The sequence below is a fragment of the Globicephala melas genome, chromosome 1 (genome assembly GCF_963455315.2).
Source record: "Globicephala melas chromosome 1, mGloMel1.2, whole genome shotgun sequence".
In the NCBI taxonomy this organism is placed as follows: Eukaryota; Metazoa; Chordata; class Mammalia; order Artiodactyla; family Delphinidae; genus Globicephala; species Globicephala melas.
Genome location: NC_083314.1, coordinates 155,368,567 through 155,390,021, shown reverse-complemented (window position 1 = coordinate 155,390,021; position 21,455 = coordinate 155,368,567). Strand labels below are relative to the sequence as shown.

General features: G+C 41.6%; 1 protein-coding gene and 1 pseudogene across 3 annotated transcripts in view; one reads left to right on the top strand and one right to left on the bottom strand.

Annotated features, from left to right (window-relative positions):
- SMAP2 (small ArfGAP2) overlaps positions 1 to 20,278 on the top strand; it is a 47,509-nt gene extending 27,231 nt beyond the window's left edge. For all 3 annotated transcript variants that reach the window (XM_030868002.2, XM_060307330.2, XM_070045500.1), the window contains exons 2-10: positions 2,733 to 2,866; positions 4,115 to 4,200; positions 5,172 to 5,250; positions 11,588 to 11,674; positions 12,718 to 12,799; positions 13,845 to 13,954; positions 14,984 to 15,140; positions 15,598 to 15,914; positions 18,956 to 20,278. In XM_030868002.2, coding sequence (XP_030723862.1) covers positions 2,733 to 2,866; positions 4,115 to 4,200; positions 5,172 to 5,250; positions 11,588 to 11,674; positions 12,718 to 12,799; positions 13,845 to 13,954; positions 14,984 to 15,140; positions 15,598 to 15,914; positions 18,956 to 19,081 — 1,178 coding nt within the window. In that variant the 3' untranslated portion in view covers positions 19,082 to 20,278. The remainder of the gene's footprint in view (positions 1 to 2,732; positions 2,867 to 4,114; positions 4,201 to 5,171; positions 5,251 to 11,587; positions 11,675 to 12,717; positions 12,800 to 13,844; positions 13,955 to 14,983; positions 15,141 to 15,597; positions 15,915 to 18,955) is intronic.
- LOC115859269 (polypeptide N-acetylgalactosaminyltransferase 1 pseudogene) lies at positions 8,916 to 11,513 on the bottom strand (annotated as a pseudogene).
- Positions 20,279 to 21,455: the final 1,177 nt, after the last annotated feature.

Sequence of the window (21,455 nt, the reverse complement as noted above, 5' to 3'; positions counted from 1 at the left end):
TTTTCAGCCATGTAAGTATCTCTCCTGTGTTTTCACTTTCTCCAATTTCAGAATCCTTTACGGAGCGTGCAGTTATTGATTAATAAATCTAGTGGCTTAAAACTAAAGGAGGCTGAGTGTCTGAGATAGAACTGTCCGTATTTCACTGGGGAAAGGTTGTAAGAGGGATGTGGGAGGGGGAGCAGAGAAGGCTTCCTCTGACCTTTCATGACCTTTCATTGCCTATGTTTCTATACTGAGGCCTTGTTAGTGGCTCCAGAATATCAGGATTTAGTCTTGTATTCCTCCAAGGCAAAGAGACGTTAAATACTCTGGAACGGGATCTGGAGAAATTCCACAGTTGTGACAGTAGCTTAGATGTTTGGGAATCACCTTCTCCAGACTTAGGGTCAGGAAGCAAATAGCATAACATTCCACAGGTAACTTTTTACTTTTTTAATTTTATTTTTGGCTGCATTGGGTCTTTGTTGCTGAGCACGGGCTTTCTGTAGTTACAGTGAACAGGGGCTACTCTTCATTGCGGTGCGCGGGCTTCTCACTGCAGTGGCTTCTCTTGTTGTGGAGCATGGGCTCTAGGCGTGTGGCCTTCAGTAGTTGTGGCTCGCGGGCTCTAGAGCGCAGGCTCAGTAGTTGTGGCACACGGGCTTAGTTGCTTCCCGGACCAGGGATCGAACCCATGTCACCTGCATTGGCAGGCAGATTCTTAACCACTGCACCACCAGGGAAGTCCCACAGCTACCTTTTAATTAGTGTTTTTGGCTTCTGATTTTGTTAGCAAACAAATATAATGTAACTATCTTATGAGTTCTAGAATCTCGAGCAAAGGGAAAATGGTAAAGAAACATGAAATATTAACTTTTGGTCCCATTTTAAATCCTGTATAATTTAGATTTTATCTGAGTTCCTTTATGAAAACTGTAACCCAAAATAGACATACAGCACGCTAAGGAACCTCATTCACATCTATTTAGGTTTTCTGTTTTGTGTTTATGTTAACTCCCACTGGAAGAAGTGTGTGGATCATTTGTGTGTTTATTGGCTACATAGCAGATCTACTGTGCAAATCTGGGGATTTGAAGGGACTGAAGGTCTTTTTAGAAGATAAATCTGAGCCTAGCAAGATTAGAGCAGTAAGAGGGTATTGGGATAAAATTTGAGGCAGAGAACACCACCTGGTGGTTATAAGGAGGACTTGAGCCTTCTGTATTTGTAGTTTTTGCCATAGTATCAGTAATATCTTTGTCCAAAAATTACATTCTTACTTATAGTAATTGCAGATTCAAATTTCTAAGAATAATTTTCTGCCATATGATTTTAGCATTCCCTTATTAAAACTGCTGCCAAAACCCTTAGACCAACCAAACTATTATCTGCGTCCAGCAGAATTGAAACCTCATGTCCTTTGTTGCTCCAAATGCAGGTCCTCTTTATCTCTGTAGAAAATCAATTAGTGTCTTTTCACCTCTTTATCAAAACCTCTAACTTTGACATCATTTTTCTTTATGTGGTAAATTTCTGCTTAGTGGAATGATGGCAGAGGAAATATTAGTGATTTTTCAGCAGGTGTTTGGCAGGCGTCATTATAAAAGTAAGTCAGTTTTATCCTGTATAAAAATTATGAAGAAGAGTTTGAAAATTTCCCAGAGTGATTATTAGGGTGAGCAAAGTTGGCAGGGGATGGGAGATTATGTAACAGAATTTTACTGAAATACATATCTGAGATTTCTTTTTTATTGCTATAAGTGTCTTTATTATTTGACAATCGTGAATCTAAATAATTCTGTAGTTGGGTAAAGTAGGGACATCAGCCCGAGGGGAAAGGATCCTAGTAAGTGAATCTGGATGCATATTTTATAGGCCTGGTTGGGAGGGGAAGATAAACAAAGTTTTAAATTTCAGGCTGAGCCTTGAGCTGGCATGGCATGTCTGTTATCTTTTTTCCTGGTAGGAAAACTGAATCCAGGTCTCACTACCATTGAAATGTTTCTTGAGGGAGGGCTGTTCGTGTAAGATACTAAATAGAATGTGACATGACTTCCCATTGTTCTCCTGGGATTTTTAAAAACCATGAGTAACAGTATTATAATATTTGCATTTCAACACTTATATTATCAGATACTGTAAAAAGCTGCTCCCTAGTCAAATGCCCACACATTATATAATCCCATTTATATAAATGTCCAGAATTGGCAGATCTACAGAGACAGAAAGTAGATTTGTGGTTGCCTGGGTCTGGGGTGGGGGGAAGTTGGGAGGAAATGGGGACTGCTTGCTAATGGGGTTGAGATTTCTTTTTGGGGTGTACACCATCACCAGAATTAGATAGTGGTGATGGTGTACCACTGTCTGAGAACACTAAAAACCTCTGTGTTGTACACTTAAAAAAAATTTAAACTTAAAGAAAGCTGATTCTTGGAGGAATGAACAAAATCAATTTTTTAAAGAAAGGTGATTATGGGAATTCCCTGGCAGTCCAGTGGGTAGGACTCAGCACTTTCACTGCCAGGGCCTAGGTTCAATCCCTGGTTGGGGAACTAAGATCCTGCAAGCTTCACAGCACAGCCAAAAAAATAAAAATAAAATCTAAAAAAAAGTTTTTTAAAGATGATTGTGGTAACAGTTCTCTCACTTATGTTCTAGCAGAAATGTTGTCTGATAACCTAAATATTCCACTTTGGGTCTTGAATGTTGTTTTAACTGGTACTTTATTGCCCTGTTCCTGACCTTCACAGGACCACGATGGGCCTCCTGGAACATTGGTGTGTTCATCTGCATTCGATGTGCTGGAATCCACAGGAATCTCGGGGTGCACATATCCAGGGTAAAATCAGTTAACCTCGACCAGTGGACTCAGGAACAGATCCAGGTATTTACACAGCCCAAGAGTGCGTCAACTGCTCCCATATTTCCATGTAAAAGTAGTTCCGGATGAATTTCAGTCAAACTGGGCATAAAGGTGAAGGTAAAGGAAAGTTTAGTTGTTAAACACTTATGTCACATTTAACATTTTTAATCTTTGTATTTAAGACACAGGTTATTCTACTTATATTTTGCTTCCTTCAAAGCACTAATAGTCTATGGACTAGGACCCCATGGATCCGTGAAGGTATAAAGGGGGATCTTTGGATTATTTTCTAAGGGCCTTGGCATTTGCAGATCTAACATTTATAGTTTTAGATACTCACTTAAAAGAAGAAAACCCTCCAACGCATACACTTATAATAGTGTTTTATTGCAGAAATGCATATATGAATCTTGCTTGCTGTTAGGTTGGTGGGCTGGGCATGAGACGCTTAAGTTAGTGAGTCCAGCCTGGCCCAAGAGCTGCACCTCGATGTGGCTTCATTGTTCTATATTCTCTTCCTGCATTGAAACTTGTTAAAGTAATTTTTAAAAAAAATTTTTTTTCCTTTGTTTTGGGGGAAAGAAGCTCCAAACAAAACGAGTTGCTAAAGTTGGTGTTAGAAATAAGAGGTTATTCCTAACAGAAAATGGCTTTAGAAGTTACTTTAGATTATTTTTATGGATTCACTAAAGGACTAAAAGGTTAGTTATATTTTCCAGTTACACTTTACTGTATCTTATGAAGGAAATTACATGCCATGGAGGTATTTGGGAATTTGAAGATTTTTTAAAATCTTGGAATTTCTCTCTCACAAGTGTTAAGGAGTCTTTCAAAAGCCTAATGAGAAGCACATTTATTGGTACTACAACGGAATAGGTTAATTACTGCTATAAACTCAGAATTGTAGTTGTTCCTGATTATTGCCTGCCTGATTAGGCACTGATTATTGCCTGCCAAGTAGACATTTTGATTGGCAGCTATGTCTTGGACTTTCACATGGGATCTTGAATTATTATTGAATTAAATGTATCCTGTCAGACAAGTCTTTCAATAAAAGGAGGAGGGGTGGCAGGAAAGACAGCTGTGCAAGTAAATGGTTGGGAGTAGAGCAGAGAGAATCATGGATTGGAAACCAGAAGACAGGTTTAAATCTCAGTTCTCCCACTCCCTAGGTTGGTTCTTCAATTGTAAAATGGTACAATTGGGTGAGAAGTTTTTCAATTCTTTCCTGATGTGACATTCCTTGTTTCCACATCTTTTTTATTGCAGTGCATGCAAGAGATGGGGAATGGAAAGGCAAACCGACTTTATGAAGCCTACCTACCTGAGACCTTTCGGCGACCTCAAATAGACCCGTATCTTTTCTGGAGCAACTCAGAAGGCTGAGTGGTTTTTTTGGTGTTTTGGGAGAGTCACACAAGACTCAGAACCCATGATCTGACTGGGCCATATTTATATGTGGATTAGTCGAAGTCTGGCTTTTCCTCTCTCCAGCAACCGAGACACACAGGAAGTCCACATATACTGTCTAATGTCAGAATGGTGGTGTCACATGGGGAAGACTGTTCAGGAATTAAGACTGCAGTGGTTCACTGTGAATTCTTCCATAAAGTGACATCTCTAATAATTTTTGGATCTCTGAAACCATTGTTTGATAAAAAGAATATTTATTGTGCTATGTTGAGTTAGCAAAACTACCATTCATTTTTAACACCTTTTTATGTCCTAGCTCAAAGAATTAACTGTTGTTGACCAGTTAATCCATAACTTTCTTCCCCCATCCCCTCAAAAGGAGATAGCACCCAGCTCACAAAACCAAACCCCCTGAACGCAGTGCTTCTCAAAATGTGGTTTGTAGACCATCTTGTTAGAGTTTGCTTTGGGTGGGTGCAGGTGGAACCTGTTAAATGCAGATTTGGGGCCCTGCAGAGGATCCACTGATCAGAATCTGGCAGTGGGGCACAAGAGGTTATAAGGGGCACTCGGGTGCCTTTGTTTAAGACTTGTTAAAATAGATAACTGACTGCTTTACCTGTATTCTAGAATAGCCACAGGCTCCACTGATGTCAAAATGAAGATTGATCCCATTTTCTGCTATCATTGCTCTGAAGGAAAATCCTAGGAAATGGTGATTCCCTGCAGTAACCACGAAGGAGGCATTTAAAGGTTTTGGTCAGGGAAACCCCACATGAAGAGACAGGAGCCATATGGGGAAACCAGGCAGGAGGGAGAGAGGAGAACAATGTTCCATGAGATACAAATTGACCTTTTATAGTCATTCCATGAGAAAGATTTGTTTGATTTATCCTTAATAAGCTTTTTGCAGAGCTGTCGAGGGATTTATTCGAGATAAATATGAGAAGAAGAAATACATGGACCGAAGTCTGGACATCAATGCCTTTAGGGTTGGTTGTAAATCTTTCAAGTTTTGTTCATAATAAGTAATCTGCTTATTAATCAGCCCAGGTGGGAATTTGAAGAACAGCTACCAAAATACTCTAAGTCCATAAAGAAAAAAAAAAGCCAGCTATAGAATCAAGACCATGAGGTATCATGGAGCAAACTTTTGCCGCAGGGATGGACCAACCACCAGTGAATTCTTTACCATGATTTGGCTTTAGGTGTTAGTGATTCCCAGTTCCAAATTCTTCAAATGGACATGTTGGGCATACTAGACCAAACAGAATAATATGTGTGCGTATGTATATACACGTGTGTCTGTGTGTGTGTGTCTGTGTGTGTGTGTGTGTGTGTGTGCGTGCATTTTTTTGCTGTAAATGCCGTCAACAAAATTAGGTGTAATTAAAGCACCAGAGTTTCCTTCAGTTTGACCAGCATATTATTTCCAGTGTGTCGACAGACTGCCAATGGGACACTTGTTCTTGAGAGGGGGTTTTAGGAGACTCCCAGTTGCCAAGTACACTTTTCATCCTAGGCGTGTAGTTAGAATCTGAAATACAGTGTATGATAACTGGACAAGTATAACATACGGGAGGAAATACAACACGGTTTCTGGAAGAAGAAAATATGCCTGACTAATGACAACTAGAGTGGAACCAATCAATATGACTATTTAGACCTTCAAAAAGCCTTTGACAAGACTCTATAGTAAATTTGCCTTGGAATAATTAACTGTTTCTCTAACCAAGGAAGTATGGAGAATATGGGATTCTCCAGTTCTAGCCAAGGACCTATCTAGCTATCCTCTATCTTCTATCTGTTATTTATTTTAATGGAAGATGTACTAGCCAGTGAAATCATTAAGTTTACACAGGGCTCTAAGCCCTTCCAGGTAATTTAAAGTCAAGCTAATTGGAATCAGCTCCAGACTGATCTTTTGAGCTTGTGTGAAAAGGGACACTAACTGGGAGGTGAATTTCAATGTAGGCAAGTGCAGGGTAATACGTGTAGTTAGGTAAAGATAATTCCTTCTCAACTTTGTATGAAGGACTCTTACCTCACAGTCATCCAGAAAAGGGACCTGGAAGTTATTGTAACTGTCCCAAGAAAGAATTAACCCAGTGCACAGCTATGGCTTGGATGGCATCATCAAAAAGAGTTTGAAACCAAAGCACAAACGTTTCCTTTCACTTGTAGAAAACTATGGTCTGTTTCCTTAGCTCTATTCATTGTACCAGACCATATGAAATCAGACAAGGTCAGAAAAAGGTATCTGAGATAATTCAGAAGGTGGGAGAAGAGGAAAGAGTAGCTATACGGAGATAGATAGTGTTCATTCGTAATTAGGTTGCTGGTGTACCGTACCCATGAAAGCAGCCTGTTTTACTCACTGAATGTTTTCATTTAGGAAGGAAATATTTCCTATGTGCCAAAGAGCTATTTCAAACTTTTTTATTTGATGTACTTAGATTTTTAAAAAATACTCTTGCAAAGATTTATATGCCAAGAATTAATATTTGCTAAGTGAAGGCATTTATTATCAAATCTAAAAGAAACTGGCTTTGTTAATTAAAGGGTATTCTTTTTAAATGGACAGATAAGACATTTTTAACTTCAAGAAATAGTGTTCTGTATTAAAGCATTACACTATGCATGAAACAGACATAGCTGCATGTGTTCTTCATGATTATAATACCACTTTATAGATAATATGAAAGTTAAAGTGGAAAATCCATGCCTACTCTTATCTTTACTAATGATTATCGTTTTGGTGTGTTCCCCCATTTTCTCCTACTTTTTGGAGGCGTAATTATAATACAGTTATATAGAATGTCTCCTGCTTTCACTCGACTTAACAGATCATTTTTTTTGTAACGTTACTTGTTAATTTTCACAACTTGTAATTGTTGAATCTTATTCAGTGAGTAACTAGATCACAGTTTATTTTACTATTCTCCCCTGTGGCATAAAGGTTAAGTTTTTCTTCAGCATATAAAATTCTGGGATGAAGTTCTTGGTGTATATAACCTTTTCCATGTTTTGGATTATTTTCTTAAGATACATTACAAAATACCGTATTATCTAGGGTAAAGGGTTTCAGTATTTGTCTCTTTGTACTTTTACCAATATACTTCCTAGAAGTTGTGCTATTTTATACTGTCTTCTCAGCATTGGGTAAGAGTGGTAGTTTTACTCAATCCCTACCAATATTAGATATTATCATTAAGATTTTTCTCCCTCAAAAAGTGCTTTTTTTTTTTTTTTTTTGGCTATGCCTTGCAGCTTGAGGGATCTTAGCTCCCCAACCAGGGATTGAACATGGGCCCTCAGCAATGTTAAGCACAGAGTTCTAACCACTGGACCTCCAGGGAATTCCCCCCAAAATGAATTTTAAATTTCACTTTTCGATCATTAGCAGGGCTGACCATTTTTCATGTGTATGCTATACTTCCTTTTGTTTTTAGTCAAATTTTATTTTTTAAAAAAGCAGCGGATCAACATTACAATTCAAGAACCTAATGTAAATATGCACTTGACAATGAAGCACATCTGAGTATGGAGTGAAAAAAGTTTTCCAAAAAACCATCAAATGTATCATCTCCAAATACCCAAATAATAAATCACTTCTACAGGCCTTTTGTTGAGTGGAATCATAAACAAAGAACAGAAGATTTATTGCTGCGAAAAATCTGTAGTACAGTAGTATGAATCTTGGGTATTAAGCATAATCAGTTGAATCAAGTTAGGAAGTTGAAAATCTAATAAGAAATTTGTGCGTATGAGAGAAGGTCTATAAGCCAGTTGACCCAAGAGCAACTGAGATATCAAACTTGTTCAGTGAGACCAGACGTTATTTTAAATCTCCATATTTTGAAGGCAATTAAAAATTACAATTCCAACAGCCCACAAACTAAATTAAAAAAACTGTAGAAAGCATTAAAACTATGTTCAAAGAGCCACTTTTTCAGCTCAATTTCAGCACCCCAAGGGAAAAGAAAAGCATCCATGACTATCACAGGTGAAAACAGAATGAATGTCACCGGAATCAGTTATTTTTCCCCACTGAGGTATAAAATCTATATAGAAATTTGATACTATAACAAATTGTACTTCTCATAGTTCTGTTTTAATTTCCTTTAAACCCTGTTTAATACAGTTTTTTTAATTGTTATAAAAATGTTTTCGTGATTCTGAATCTGGTTCCAGTTCTTTTTCATTTTTTTATATCAATATTTAATACACTGGCTACCAGTTCTAATCAGAAAAAAAATCTTGGACGTCTCTTCATTATAACAGCATATTCAGCAGAAATTACTGATGTGCAAGCAAACCATAAAAGATACAGCTCTCTGGAAATCACATTTCGTAGATTGTTTCAGTCTGAATATTCTTTACAATGATTCTTGATGGAAGACTCTTCCAATCTTGTAAACATCAGTGTGCACAGTCTTGCTACTACGTAGTTTCATATCCTTGGACAGGAGGGCCGGTTCACAGCTAGTGAAAGCGAAAGCAGTCTAAGTTTTAATGGCTGATAAACCCTACATCCTACAGGAGGAAAGCACTTTTCCTTTTTTGCTACTTAAGAATGTGGCAGAAATGGATGCTGAGGTAGCCCCGTCAATCCTTATTTTTTTCTTTCTTTGTAAATTTGGTCTCAGAATTCTGGAAGGGTGACATTTCGAAGAAGCCACTGCTAGGACTGGCTTCCATTGCAGTCTCTAATGCTGGGCACCTGGCTATCCTCTTCTGTGGCTTTATCTAGGCACTGATTACTGTTCACACGCTGCAGGGTTAATTTCACCGGGTCATACTCCCGAAGTTGGTTGCCTTTTAGGTGGTAGCATTTGAGCATTGTGACTGGGCCATTAAGTTTGGAGACACCCAAGCAAAGGTCATCTGTTCTAATTTCCTTGTTGGCAGTGTAAGAGAAAACCTGATTACCTCCCATACCATGACAGTTAAAAATTCCAACTTTTTCATTCTCTTTTCTAGCCATGTTATCCAGACACTGATTTGTTTCCACATTTCGTATCTCTCCCAAAGAGAAATAGTGATGTGGAATCAGAATCTGCATAAATATTCTCTAGGTACCAAAAGAAAGGTCTGCATTGGGGTTTGCGTCTTAGACCAAGTCTTGGTGATATATCTCCATAATCTACCTTTGTAACACCTGGAGAAATTATATAGAAGAAATGCTTGAATTCATCCATACACACTTCTGCAAGTCATCTGTTATTTTTATTGATAATCTGCCCTGTGCCTCCTGGAAACGTGTAGGGTGTAGCTTTCTGAAACACATGTCCAACATGTGAGCAAGTAACAATCTCCAAAGTTCCTCCACACTGCCAAATCCTAAAGGAAATTCCTAGGTTTTCTCCTCCCCAAATATCCATTCCAGCATCATATGTTCCAGTTTCCTGAAAGTAATCTCTGTCTATTGAAAAAAGGCCTCCTGCCATTGTAGGTGTTCTCACAGGAAGAATTCCATCACCTTTCCTTCTGTCCATTTCTCTTTGGGGAACAGGATACCAGCGAAAATTAAGCTTCCAGTTGAATCCACCATAGGTCATGTCAGAACCTGCCTTGTACTCAAAAGTATCATCACTGATCACATCAGTGATAGGATAGTCCACTGTCTTTCTGTCATGTTTGATCCTGGCTAAGAGAGGCTCCAGCCACCCCACTGTACACTCACAGTGAGCATCTTAAAAGGTGATCACTTGGCCTTTAGACACTGCAGCTCCTTTTAACCTAGCTCTGATCAATCCAGAGCATTGCTTCATTCGAATGACATGAACTGGTAATTTAATTTTTTCACATAACTCTCTAGAGGTCTTTTCAAAAAGTCTCTTTCACTGGCCTCATCTACTAGAACAATTTCTTCTCGCATGTGTCTTGGTGAGCGATTAATGACACTATGGACAGTTCGCAGAAGTGTGCTCCAAGCCTCATTGTGGGAAACAATCACCACACTTGTTGTGATAATATTCCTTGTATTCAGGAATATTATCTGGATCCACCTTTGTTTTACACCCTTCTAACCTAACATCTGGTAAAGATCTGTTGAGTGCAGTCATCTCACTTGCCGTTAAATTGAACTGATTGATTTTAAACATGTCTTTCATCTTTTCTTGACCCTCTTTAGTAGGAATGACGACTGGTTTCCCCATTTCTCCAGGACTTTCATGAGGCTTTTGTACTGGCTCTAGAACATCCCCAGCAGGAAGTCCTCTCTCTATTTTTTCATCACAGTTGTTGCATTCACTGAAGTAACGCAGCAGGAACACATCCAAGAGCACCAAATCAAGGAGGTGGCTAGCACCACCTTGCAACACGCAGATTTTCTCACGGCACTTTAGGTCAAATGCAAAATTTTAAAATATATATAAATATACAAAAATCATGAAAAGTATTCCAATCCAGTTTCATCAGAAATCACGTTCATAACCTTGGTCCGCGCGCGGCGCCGGCCGGGAGGTCGCGGCGCGGTCCCGTGGGCCGCAGCGCGGGCGCTATTTGTCGGGCTGCCGTCCGCCGCTTCGCCTCCTCGACCACTGCCTGCGGCTCGCCCGACGCGAGCCCCGCCTCCGCCGCCTCTACTTCCTTTTATATGCCTGTGTTCTTGTTTACTTTGTGGCTCTGTTATGCACTGAGATTTGATGATAAAAATGTGACCAGTAACGCTATAATCTGTGAAAGTATTATGAAACTGCCTCTGAAAGTAACAAAAACTGAGAAAGACTTTCTAATATTCTGGTTTTGATGTGCTTTTTGGTTTTATACAGATGATGCATTCAGGACACCCTAAAAGGGATACTTGAATCCTTTTACTCATTTTTGCCTTATTTTCTTGGTTTTTGTTTTTCTAATCTTTAAGCTTGGTTTATTTTCTTATTTTTAAAAAAGGAGATGAAGTGGGAGAAAACTTCTGATGGAAGTTAGAAAATCACAAAGGCTGTATGCCGAGTAAGATGAACAGTATTCACCCCTGTGCCAAGTTGAGCAAGTTAAACTAGGGTCAAAAGGGGGCAGCAAAACCGGTGAAATGGTTTAACCCCTGTAGATAACCCCATCTGCACACTAGCGGTCATAAGTGTGTTAGACAGAACAAGGAGGGAGGTGCTTAAGAAATTTGAAAGATGCCTCTTGCAGTCTTGAGGCCAGGGTGGAAGAGGCCAACGCTCATGCCCCACACCAAGAAACCCCGAGTTTGTCAGACTCCTACATCAGATTCAGTAGGGATATTTGTGTCCTTTTGGGCCATTTGAGGTTATAATTTGTTGAACTGTTAGTCACCATGGGGCCTGTTCTTTGTCTTGTTTTGTTAAATCATCATAGAAAGAAAAAGATGACAAGTGGAAAAGAGGGAGCGAACCAGCTCCGGAGAAAAAAATGGAACCTGTTGTTTTTGAGAAAGTTAAAATGGTAAGTGGGGAAGTATGTGCACTGTGTGGACGGCCTTGTTCACATGGCGTGTTCACATGTGGAGGGGACAGGTGGGGTGGTGTTGATAGCATATCGCACCGTTGCACCTGGGGCTAAAGGGGGGCCACGTTTGGGTTAGATCACCCGCTGACATTTCTGCTGCTTTCTCATTGCCTTGTTGCTGCCTGATCTGCTCTGTGACACTTCTTTTGGGGTCCAGATGGGAGCTTAGGAAATGCATCTGTCCCATCTGAGCAAGAGGCACGTTTCATGGCAGAATGCCAAGGCTCTGTGACACCTTCTGAGCAGAGGCTACATTAGTCCCTCTCTCCTTAGACCTTCTTTGCCTCGTTTTCCTGTTGTGGTTAAGGACAGTCCAGAAGCCAGGCTATCCTCATCCATTTTAAACCATCCCTTCTTGTATTCTTTCTCTGTCGTATGGAAGTAGACACCTTTCTTTTCCCACAGGACATATTGTGGCAGTGGTAGTAGCTGCTCCACTATAGGAGTTTAGATTCTTGGGAAAGAGGACTTTTTACTGTTTGCTTAAGGAAGAGTCTTTTATCATCATTCTGAATTGCACTGTCTGCAGAACACATTCCTTAGTGATACTGGCAGAGTGAATTAGGTAACCTTTAACTGAGCTCCTTTTCGGTATTAAAGGTTTTCTAATCACTGGGAGATGTGCTGGCTCTTGTACCGTCCGACACCTGCCTTTATTCTTGGCTTTTCCTGGGACCAGAAACTGCTGCTCCCGTTGGATACCCTGATCTGTGGTTGTCTTGGTTTCAGAAAGATCTGTCTCTTCAGAAAGCCAAATAAGCACAGATGACAGCTTTGTTTTTCACTTTAGCTTTGATTTCTGCACTGTGCCTCCTGACTTGATTTTTTCACACGATACTTCCTGAGTTGTGTTTCTTTGGTAACTCTCTTTGAATAACAGCAACCATGCCACAAGAATCCCTGTGGCTTTACAGTAGAGAGGAGAATAGAAGGTTCAAAAACACCTGCTTATTTTTTTCTGTAACGTATTTTCACCTTAGCCACAGAAAAAAGAAGATCTACAGCTACCTCGGAAATGTTCCCCGAAATCCACAGCACCTGTCATGGATTTGTTGGGCCTTGGTAAGAGTTAGACTTTTCCACTCCCATAATCATACAAATTTTGATGAATTCTCTGTGATCCTGGGAAGATAGGTAGAGATGGGACTCTTCAGTTGGTGGCTTCGTCACTAAGATTGTTCCCTCGTGTTCTTCCTGTTGTTTTACATCTGAGCAGTTGTTCTAAGAGGTGTTTCATTTTTCACTGTACTGTGAAAAATGTACAGTGATAGAGTAGTGGTTAAGTACAGTAGTGGTGGAGCATGGCCTTTGAAGCCAAAGTCCCAACTCTGCCACTTACTATCTATGTGACCTTGGGTAGCTTACTCAACCTCTAAACATTACTTTCCTAACCTATGTAGTAAGGATGATACGAGTCTACTTCAAAGATGATGTTGGAAGGGTTAAAAGAGATAATGCCTCTAAAACTCTTAGCTCCTTGCCCAGCACAAACTAAGCATTCATTAAACGTTAGCAAGTTTCACTAAACCAGCACCTGTGTGCCCTGCCCCCATCCCTCTCATTTTCCAGGTGCATCCTGTTTCTGAGACGGCCCATTACCTTGTGATCATGATTTTCCTCCAAACTTCTGAAACCCTGAGCTAGTGGTTCTACCCCTTTCAGAAATAAGAGCCTATTCTTACCTTTCACAGTACTGATGGCTATACTTTGTTTCAGTCCATTCCTGCTGATTTAGGTTATTGGCTACTTCGGCTTCTAATGTCTGTACTTTTCATTTCTCTCTGAAAATGAGTCCTACACAGCTTTGCTCCTCAAATAGCCCGAAAGGAGCCAGCCAGCCCCCTTGTGGTGGTGCTAACGTAGCCTTCAAGCCTGGGTTTCTGCTGTCCTTTGCCTGAAAGCTGGGCTACAGGCTTCTCCAGACTGTTCTGGGGAATGTGGGGTGAGGCCTCTTGTGAGATGCCCCATCCAAGCTGGGTGGTTCCAGAGCATAGATTTCTGGGTCCATGATGGAGCATGTGGGCCTTCGCTGCTTTGTGTCTAGTATAGAAGGAAGGAATGGGCTTAACGAGCAGTGCTACGTTTTAACTTTGATCTGTCTTTCCAGATGCTCCTGTGTCCTGCTCCATTGCAAATAGTAAGACCAGTAATACCCTAGAGAAGGATTTAGATCTTTTGGCCTCTGTTCCATCTCCCTCTTCTTCGGTTTCCAGAAAGGTGAGTCTTGTGGGTGCCTCAGGATTAAAGGGCATTCTGGAAAGGGTGATTTTGATAACTTAATCATGGAACCAAGTCATGCTTCCTTGGTGGAATTGGACTTTGGTTTTCTTGATTCTTCCCTTAACGCTATCATCTCTGTTACAGCCTAAGATTACTATTCATTCCATGTTGTCTCCTGCCCCAAAAGAGTGGGCCCCTTGAGTGGACTTCTGTTGAAGGTGTGTCAGATTGTAAAGGCTGATCCTCTAGGTCAGCTCCTCAGCCTGAGTTATTGCCAGAGAGTTTGTAAGTAGGAAAGACTTGAAACCTTTAATGGCTACCGTGTGTGGAATACCTGCTGTGTACAACAGGCACAGTGCTAGGTGATTTTGTGTCTCATTTTGTATATTTCATTTATGATTTAAAATACTCACCACAGGGCTTCCCTGGTGGCGCAGTGGTTGAGAGTCCGCCTGCCGATGCAGGGTACACGGGTTCGTGCCCTGGTCCGGGAAGATCCCACATGCCGCGGAGCGGCTGGGCCCGTGAGCCATGGCCACTGAGCTTGCGCGTCTGCAGCCTGTGCTCCGCAACGGGAGAGGCCACAGCAGTGAGAGCCCCGCATACCGCAAAAAAAAAAAGACTAAAATACTCACCACAACCCTGCAAAATGGATCTTTTATAGATGAGGACATGTTAGTTCAGAAAAGTTAATGTGACTAGTTTCTTGTTGCACAACTAGTAAGTGGTGGCACTGGGATCTTAGTTCAGTTCTCTCTGGATGCATCGGTTGTAGGTCATTTTTATTTGTTTATGTGTTAGTTTTCCACCAAATCACATTGTTTTGCTAAAGAACAAAGAATTGTACCAGAGCTTAACTATCAGGTGTTTCCAGATATTTGTATGGTAAAAGTGTCAGGAAGCTATTAACTCGAGCCACAAATTCTTTTGCAAATGTTAGAAGCGACAGAGAGATGCGGGAGGTCCTTACAGAGACCCCCCATGAGGACCATTCCAATCCCCACCCCCCTCCCTCTTTGCCCTAAGGTTGTAGGTTCCATGCCAACCGCGGGGAGTGTTCCCGAAAACCTAAACCTGTTTCCAGAGCCAGGGAGCAAATCAGAAGAAACAGGCAAGAAGCAGCTCTCTAAAGACTCCATCCTTTCACTGTATGGATCCCAGACGCCTCAGATGCCTGCCCAAGGTAGTGTTCGTGGGGGTCATGGCAATGTGCCGGACAGAGACGTGAGGCCTTACATGCAGGAATCATTTGTTGTGACAGGGGCAGTTGCTCTGGGGGCCAGGACATCACACTCCAAACAAACCTGAACATGACATTCCTTGTGAAGCTACCAAGTATCAGGAGATAGAGGTTAACGTAACTCAGAGCCATACTTCCGTGGGGTCTGGCATCACAGCTCTGTGAAGTCTGACCCAGGGTCCGGATCTGGACCCTAAAGGGGAAGTGGCTGGGTCAGCAGCCCGCTGGAAGCCATAGCAAGTCCTGTAGGGGCTCTGTCTAACCGTTTTGCTGTGTAAAAGAGCATTCTGAGTTGAGTAATCCTGAGGAATTCTAGCTGGAAAGGAGCAGCCGGTGAGAGTTTGGACTCACCTTGTACGTGTTCCTCTTTAACAGATCTGTATGTATGTTTTCTTGGCAGCAATGTTCATGGCTCCTGCTCAGATGGCATATCCCACAGCCTACCCCAGCTTCCCTGGGGTTACACCTCCTAACAGCCTAATGGGGAGCATGATGCCCCCACCAGTAGGCATGGTAGCTCAGCCAGGAGCTTCTGGTATGGTTGCCCCCATGGCCATGCCTGCAGGCTATATGGGTGGCATGCAGGCATCCATGATGGGTGTGCCAAACGGAATGATGACCACCCAGCAGGCTGGCTACATGGCAGGCATGGCAGCTATGCCCCAGACTATGTATGGGGTTCAGCCAGCTCAGCAGCTGCAGTGGAACCTTACTCAGGTAAGCAGCTCCAATTCACCCAGCACAAGAGTTTTGAGCCTCCCTCAAGTCTGTCTCACTTAGTGTCTCTCCCTTACCCTTTGAATCCTTACAGTGTAAATGAGATATTGCCAGAGACATTCTCGGGTTTGCTTCATTTATTTATTTTTTTAACAGAAGATCTGTCTAACCTCAGACTTTCTAAGGCATTTTGGGTTCCTGTAGAATAAGGGTAACTGCCTAATTCTAAAACTCTCCACACATTCATCAAAACAACCTATACAGAGAAACAGTGAGTGCAGATAAAAGCACCCATAACTCACGACTACCGCATCTAATAGAATACTACAAACCTCAAACTACATGACAGTAGGCACATAAACACCGAAATCCAGCAGAGCCAGCATCACAGAGAGACCATGTGAAAAGAAGAGAGGGAGCAGGGGGCTAGAGGTGACAGAGCATAGATAAAATCACCCCCTAGAAAGGGAAGGCCCTGTCCTGATTAGAGACATGCTGAGAAGAGGTCTGAGACGTGGTGGAGTAGAACTCTGGTTACTTGGAGAATCAAAAACAAGGGACTTGAAATATATAGGTTTATGGGTGGTAGCTTCGGAAAAGCATGTGTCTAGGAGAGATGGGGATGACCTAGAAGGAGGGGGTGCTCTTTGGAGACCTGGTGGCGAAGGGGAAGTAAGAAATGAGAAGTGGAAAAGAGAATCACAAAATCAGAAGATCCACCATTCTCCTTCACACCAAATAATCATTTCACTATACTAACAGAAGAGGGCGCTCTTGTACTAACAAATCTAGTAGTCTGCCCAGACCCTCTCACTTGTCTGTATTATTGCTGATTTGGAAAAATAGAGCACTACAAACTAAACAGAAAGTGGCAGATGACATTCGTACAAAACTACCATGAGAAGAAAACGAAAAATCAAAACATTTCAGGAAGTGGAAATTCTTCCCCAAAAGCAGTCACGAAGTAGAAGAAAACTGTTACACAATCCACCAATCTGAATTAAATGTCCTATAACAAACACTTGCAGATAAGACAAAACAGCCTGAATCAGAAATTTAAAAACTTACAAGCAAAATGGACAAAAAGTGGAAGTTGTGAAGTGAAAGTTTACTGAACTCAGGAAACAAATTGAAAAATGACACAATTATTTTAGAAATAGACTGAATTACAAGTTAGTCAAAGGAGAATAGATTCAACTGAAAATATATTTGGCATTGAGGAAAGGCATGAAACAGCTCAGAGAAGAGAACTAAATATAGAGAGCTGTAATAAGAATCAGAGAGAAAGTAATGCAGAAGTTAGGCAAAGAAGACCTAACATAAATATATTTGGAGACTCCCAAAGAAAAAGACAAAATAGTGGAACAGAATTAATATATTTAAAACTATAATACAAAACCATTCTTAGAAATAAAAGACTTGAATATAGTATTGAAAGAACCCACTGTGTATCTGGAAAAATTGACTCAGAATGGTCAACTCTAACATATCCCAGTAAACTTTTAGACTCTGTAGACAAGAAAAAAAATCCATGAGTCCATAGTGATATTTTTTAAAAGTGGATGTGGGATAGAAGGAGGGAAAGCCTTCTTTGCTGAAGAGTGACAACTAATAATTGTAGAAAGAACAGGGTATTCACACATTCTCAAAGAAATACCCTTCAGATTACTTATTAAGTACAGTGAAAGAACATATGATGGATACAACCTTAGATAAGTGATCAAACATAGAATTATCAACAGTGGGGCACATTAATTTCATGTGCTTCCTGGTATCTTATACTAAGAAGGACACATTATCACTTACATAGAAGTTTTGCCCAAAATATTTAACTTGGATCCAGTCATAAGAAAACATGAGATAAATCTAAATTGAAGTATTTTCTGTAAAATAACCAACCTGGACTCTTAAAACAGTGTCAGGGAAAAATGGCGGGGGAACTCTTCTAGATTAAAGGAGACTAAAGAGATGTAAAATTGAAACGTAATGTATATTAGAATATAGTGTTAATATTAAACATCTTGGACATATTAGTTGTAATGTGGTTCTAGGAAAGTATTCTTTCTTATGAGATGACTCCTGACTTATTAAGGGGTGAAATGTCACGATATGTGCAATTTTCAGTGCCCATCAAAAATTTTAAAAAGCTGACACATATGTATATATCAGAGAGAGAATAAGGCAAAAATGTTAACAATTGGTGAATTTAAGGAGCGATATATGGGTTTCATTGTACTATTCTTTCAACCTTTCTGTAAATTTGAAATTTTCTTTAAAAGCTGGCGGAAGGAAAATAGTTATACCTTCTCCTAAAGGAAAAGAACTTAAACAGAAAATGGACCAGGCTTGGGAAATTTAAGGCATTTTTCTTTGAGAAATAGCTTCTTCTGTTCACTGCCAGAGCCCAGGCTTTCAATTGAATTCATAAAGAGGCCCCAACCCCACCCAGGCCTGATGCCACCGACTCTTTTCTCCCAGCAATTTCCCTTCTCATACACTGAAGTCCTGAAGACATGTTGGTCTTTTTTTTTTTTTTTTTTTTTTTTGCCTTCCTTTGTTCATTCTGAATCGTCCAGTTTCCTTTTCTTCTTCTTCTCTCTGCTGGAGTACTTTCCCTGACACTGTCAGTAATGACTCTGCTGGAGATAAGACAGGAGCACCAGCGTGGAGGCTTCTCTTTATACTCTCAGGGTTGGCCACGGCCAGTTCACAACAGGCCCCTTCTTTTCAGGATGAGAGATTGGAAAAGAGAGAGAGACTAACCTCCCATGCCGCTTTTATGTTGACTCGCTCCAGGATTCCCCCTTCCCCTTACTGAGCACTAGTCTCAGACAACATCTCCCTTCTGGAAAGGCCTTCATCTTCGTGGTCTGGTATCCTCGGAATGATCCGAGAGGGTTCAGGGCAGTTATGTACCACGACAGAGCTCCCCTTTGTCTCACTCTCCCCTCCCCGCAGGCGGAAGGACTCCTTCCCTGCCTGTTGCTCTAATTGGCCACAGGCCCACAGCCTGGTCTGAGAGTCTCCTCTCTCCCTTTCAGATGACCCAGCAGATGGCTGGGATGAACTTCTGTGGCGCCAACGGCATGCTGAGCTATGGACAGTCCATGAACGGCGGGAACGGACAGGCAGCAAATCAGACTCTCAGCCCTCAGATGTGGAAATAAACACAACGCACCTGGATGACTACCACTCTCCTCAGCCGCCTCTCTCCCCGTGTTTCCTCTTTCCCCAGCTGCTCCCCCACCCCCATCCCCTTTCCTACCTCTCTCTGTTTGGTTTAGAAACTGCTCAATCCGTCACTTGGGACTTGGCATTCTGCCCAGCCCAGCCACATCCCAAACACGCGGACCTCTCTGTTGTTTTCTGTCGTGCCTGTCCCCTAGCTCTCCTGACTCCCTCCCCAGCCTCAGCCCTGGTCCTCTCCTGGTACCAGCACCTTAGCAACTGTTGGCAGAAGGCACTTAGAGCAGGATCAATGTGCACACCTTTGAGCACCTTTCCCACCAGGTGAAACCTCCTATCAGACTCAGAAAGGTCTGATCAGCTATTTCCATATGTTTAAATTTGAGGTGAAAACAGAGGCATCATGCTCCCCTGACTTACGGGAATGAAGAAAGTAATGAAATCAAATTAAATATTCCTTGAGTCTTAGAGCAGGTTGGCCCTAGCCCTGGCATGAGGCAAACGCCCTCCTACGAGGACGAGCAAAAATATGACTCTACTTTGCCCTGAATTGCTTTCTGGATCTGAGGCTTCAGGACTTGCTGCTTCGGCCAGCCTTTATTAACACCAAAGACTCTACGAAGGTTCCCCACAAAAACACACACCCATTTCCCTGCCTCCATCCTGCCTTCAGTAGGATCTGACTTTGCGGCTGGAGGACCAACCCCTCCCGTGGGAATGCAGAGCTTAACATGTGTACTGCTTGTGTGTGTGTGTGTGTGTGTGTGTATTCCACCTCCCACTCCCTCCCCATCTGCTCTGGGTATTTTTGGTTTTGTTTTTTTAGTTTTAGGTTTGCAACAGAGACGAGTTAATTTATCAACAGCCTAAAACTGTTGCCAGTTTTTCTTTAGTTAAAAAAAGGTACAATCTCATTGGTAGCTCCCGTCCTCCTTTCCCCTCTCCGCCCTGCCAGTTGCTCTCTCCTGCCGGTGTGTCCAGGCTGCTCTGTGTCCCCACCTGTCCAGGTGTATGAGGCAGAGTGCCTGGGCAGCTTTCCTCTTAGTCATCGTTCACCCTACTTGAAAATTAAAACAAGAAAACTTTGCTTAAAAGATTTCATCTTTGGGAATCACAACTCCTGGTTGCCTTTCTCCTGTGTATGTGTAAATTCCTTAATAAATATTGCAGGGAAGGACCGCTCGCTTGCTCTCACTGTGTCCCTCTTGGAGGAGGGTGAGTTCCACGCAGGTTTTCTGCTTTCCAGGGGCAGTTCCCTCACTTTCCGTATTTTTGAAAACTATTACATTTAGGATGGATAAGCAACATAATGGAAAAGAATATAAAAAAAGAATGTATATAACTGAGTCACTTTGCTATACAGCAGAGATTAGCACAACATTGTAAGTCAACTGTGTTTCCATTAAAAAACAAAAAACTTTGTACAGAACATACCCAGGGGCCAGGACCAGGCCCAGGCAGTCAGAAAGGGGGCCTTTCTCCAGGGGTGTCTAGAGTTGTGAGGGAGGGAACTCTGGATTTCTGTACCTACTGGAGTCCCAGAACATCAGAACTAGAAGCACTCCCCCCCAGCCCCCAGCCAATAAAAAGCTGAGCCCACACCCACCCTTCCTTGGAGTACACCTTTTGAATACTTCCAGGTGTAAGTGAGAGGATAGCACAGTGGCTAAGAAAGTCAGCTCTGGATCAGACTGCCAGTGTTCATATCCCTTCTTACTCTGTGACCTGGGCAAGCTACTCAGCCCCTGGGTCTCAGTGTAAAATGGGACTCATGGTAATACTTAAGGTAAAATGAAGCAATTCCTGTGGTGCATTTAGCACACAGGGCACTTTGCACTCAAATGTTAGCACATATTGTGTGCCATTATGTGTTAGGTATTAATTCATTCAACAAATATTTAACAAGTGCTTACAATGTGCCAAGCACTGTCTTAGGCTCTGGAATGAAGCACTGAATCAAAACTCCCTGATCTCATGGGGTAGAGTGGTAGGAGAGATGGACAATAAACAAGTAACTAAATTATTTAATTTCAGGTAGTAATAATACAAGGTAAGACAAGTTTAGAGGGTGGATATGGGACCATTTGGATGGAACAGTCAGAAGGAGGTTACATTGGAACTGAGACCTGAATAAGGAGCCAATCGTGTGGAGATCTGGAAAAAAATGAGAGCAAAGGTAGGCGTCTGCGTTGGAAATCGTTCGGTGGAGGTATTGGTTTGGGAGTCATCAGGGTGTGGATGGTATGTAAAGCCATGAGACCAGATGAAATCGCCTAAGGAGAGAGCATGAAGAGAAGAGGACTGAGCCTTGGGGGCCATCAGCTTTTAGAATTTGGGAAGAAGAGATAAGAAAAA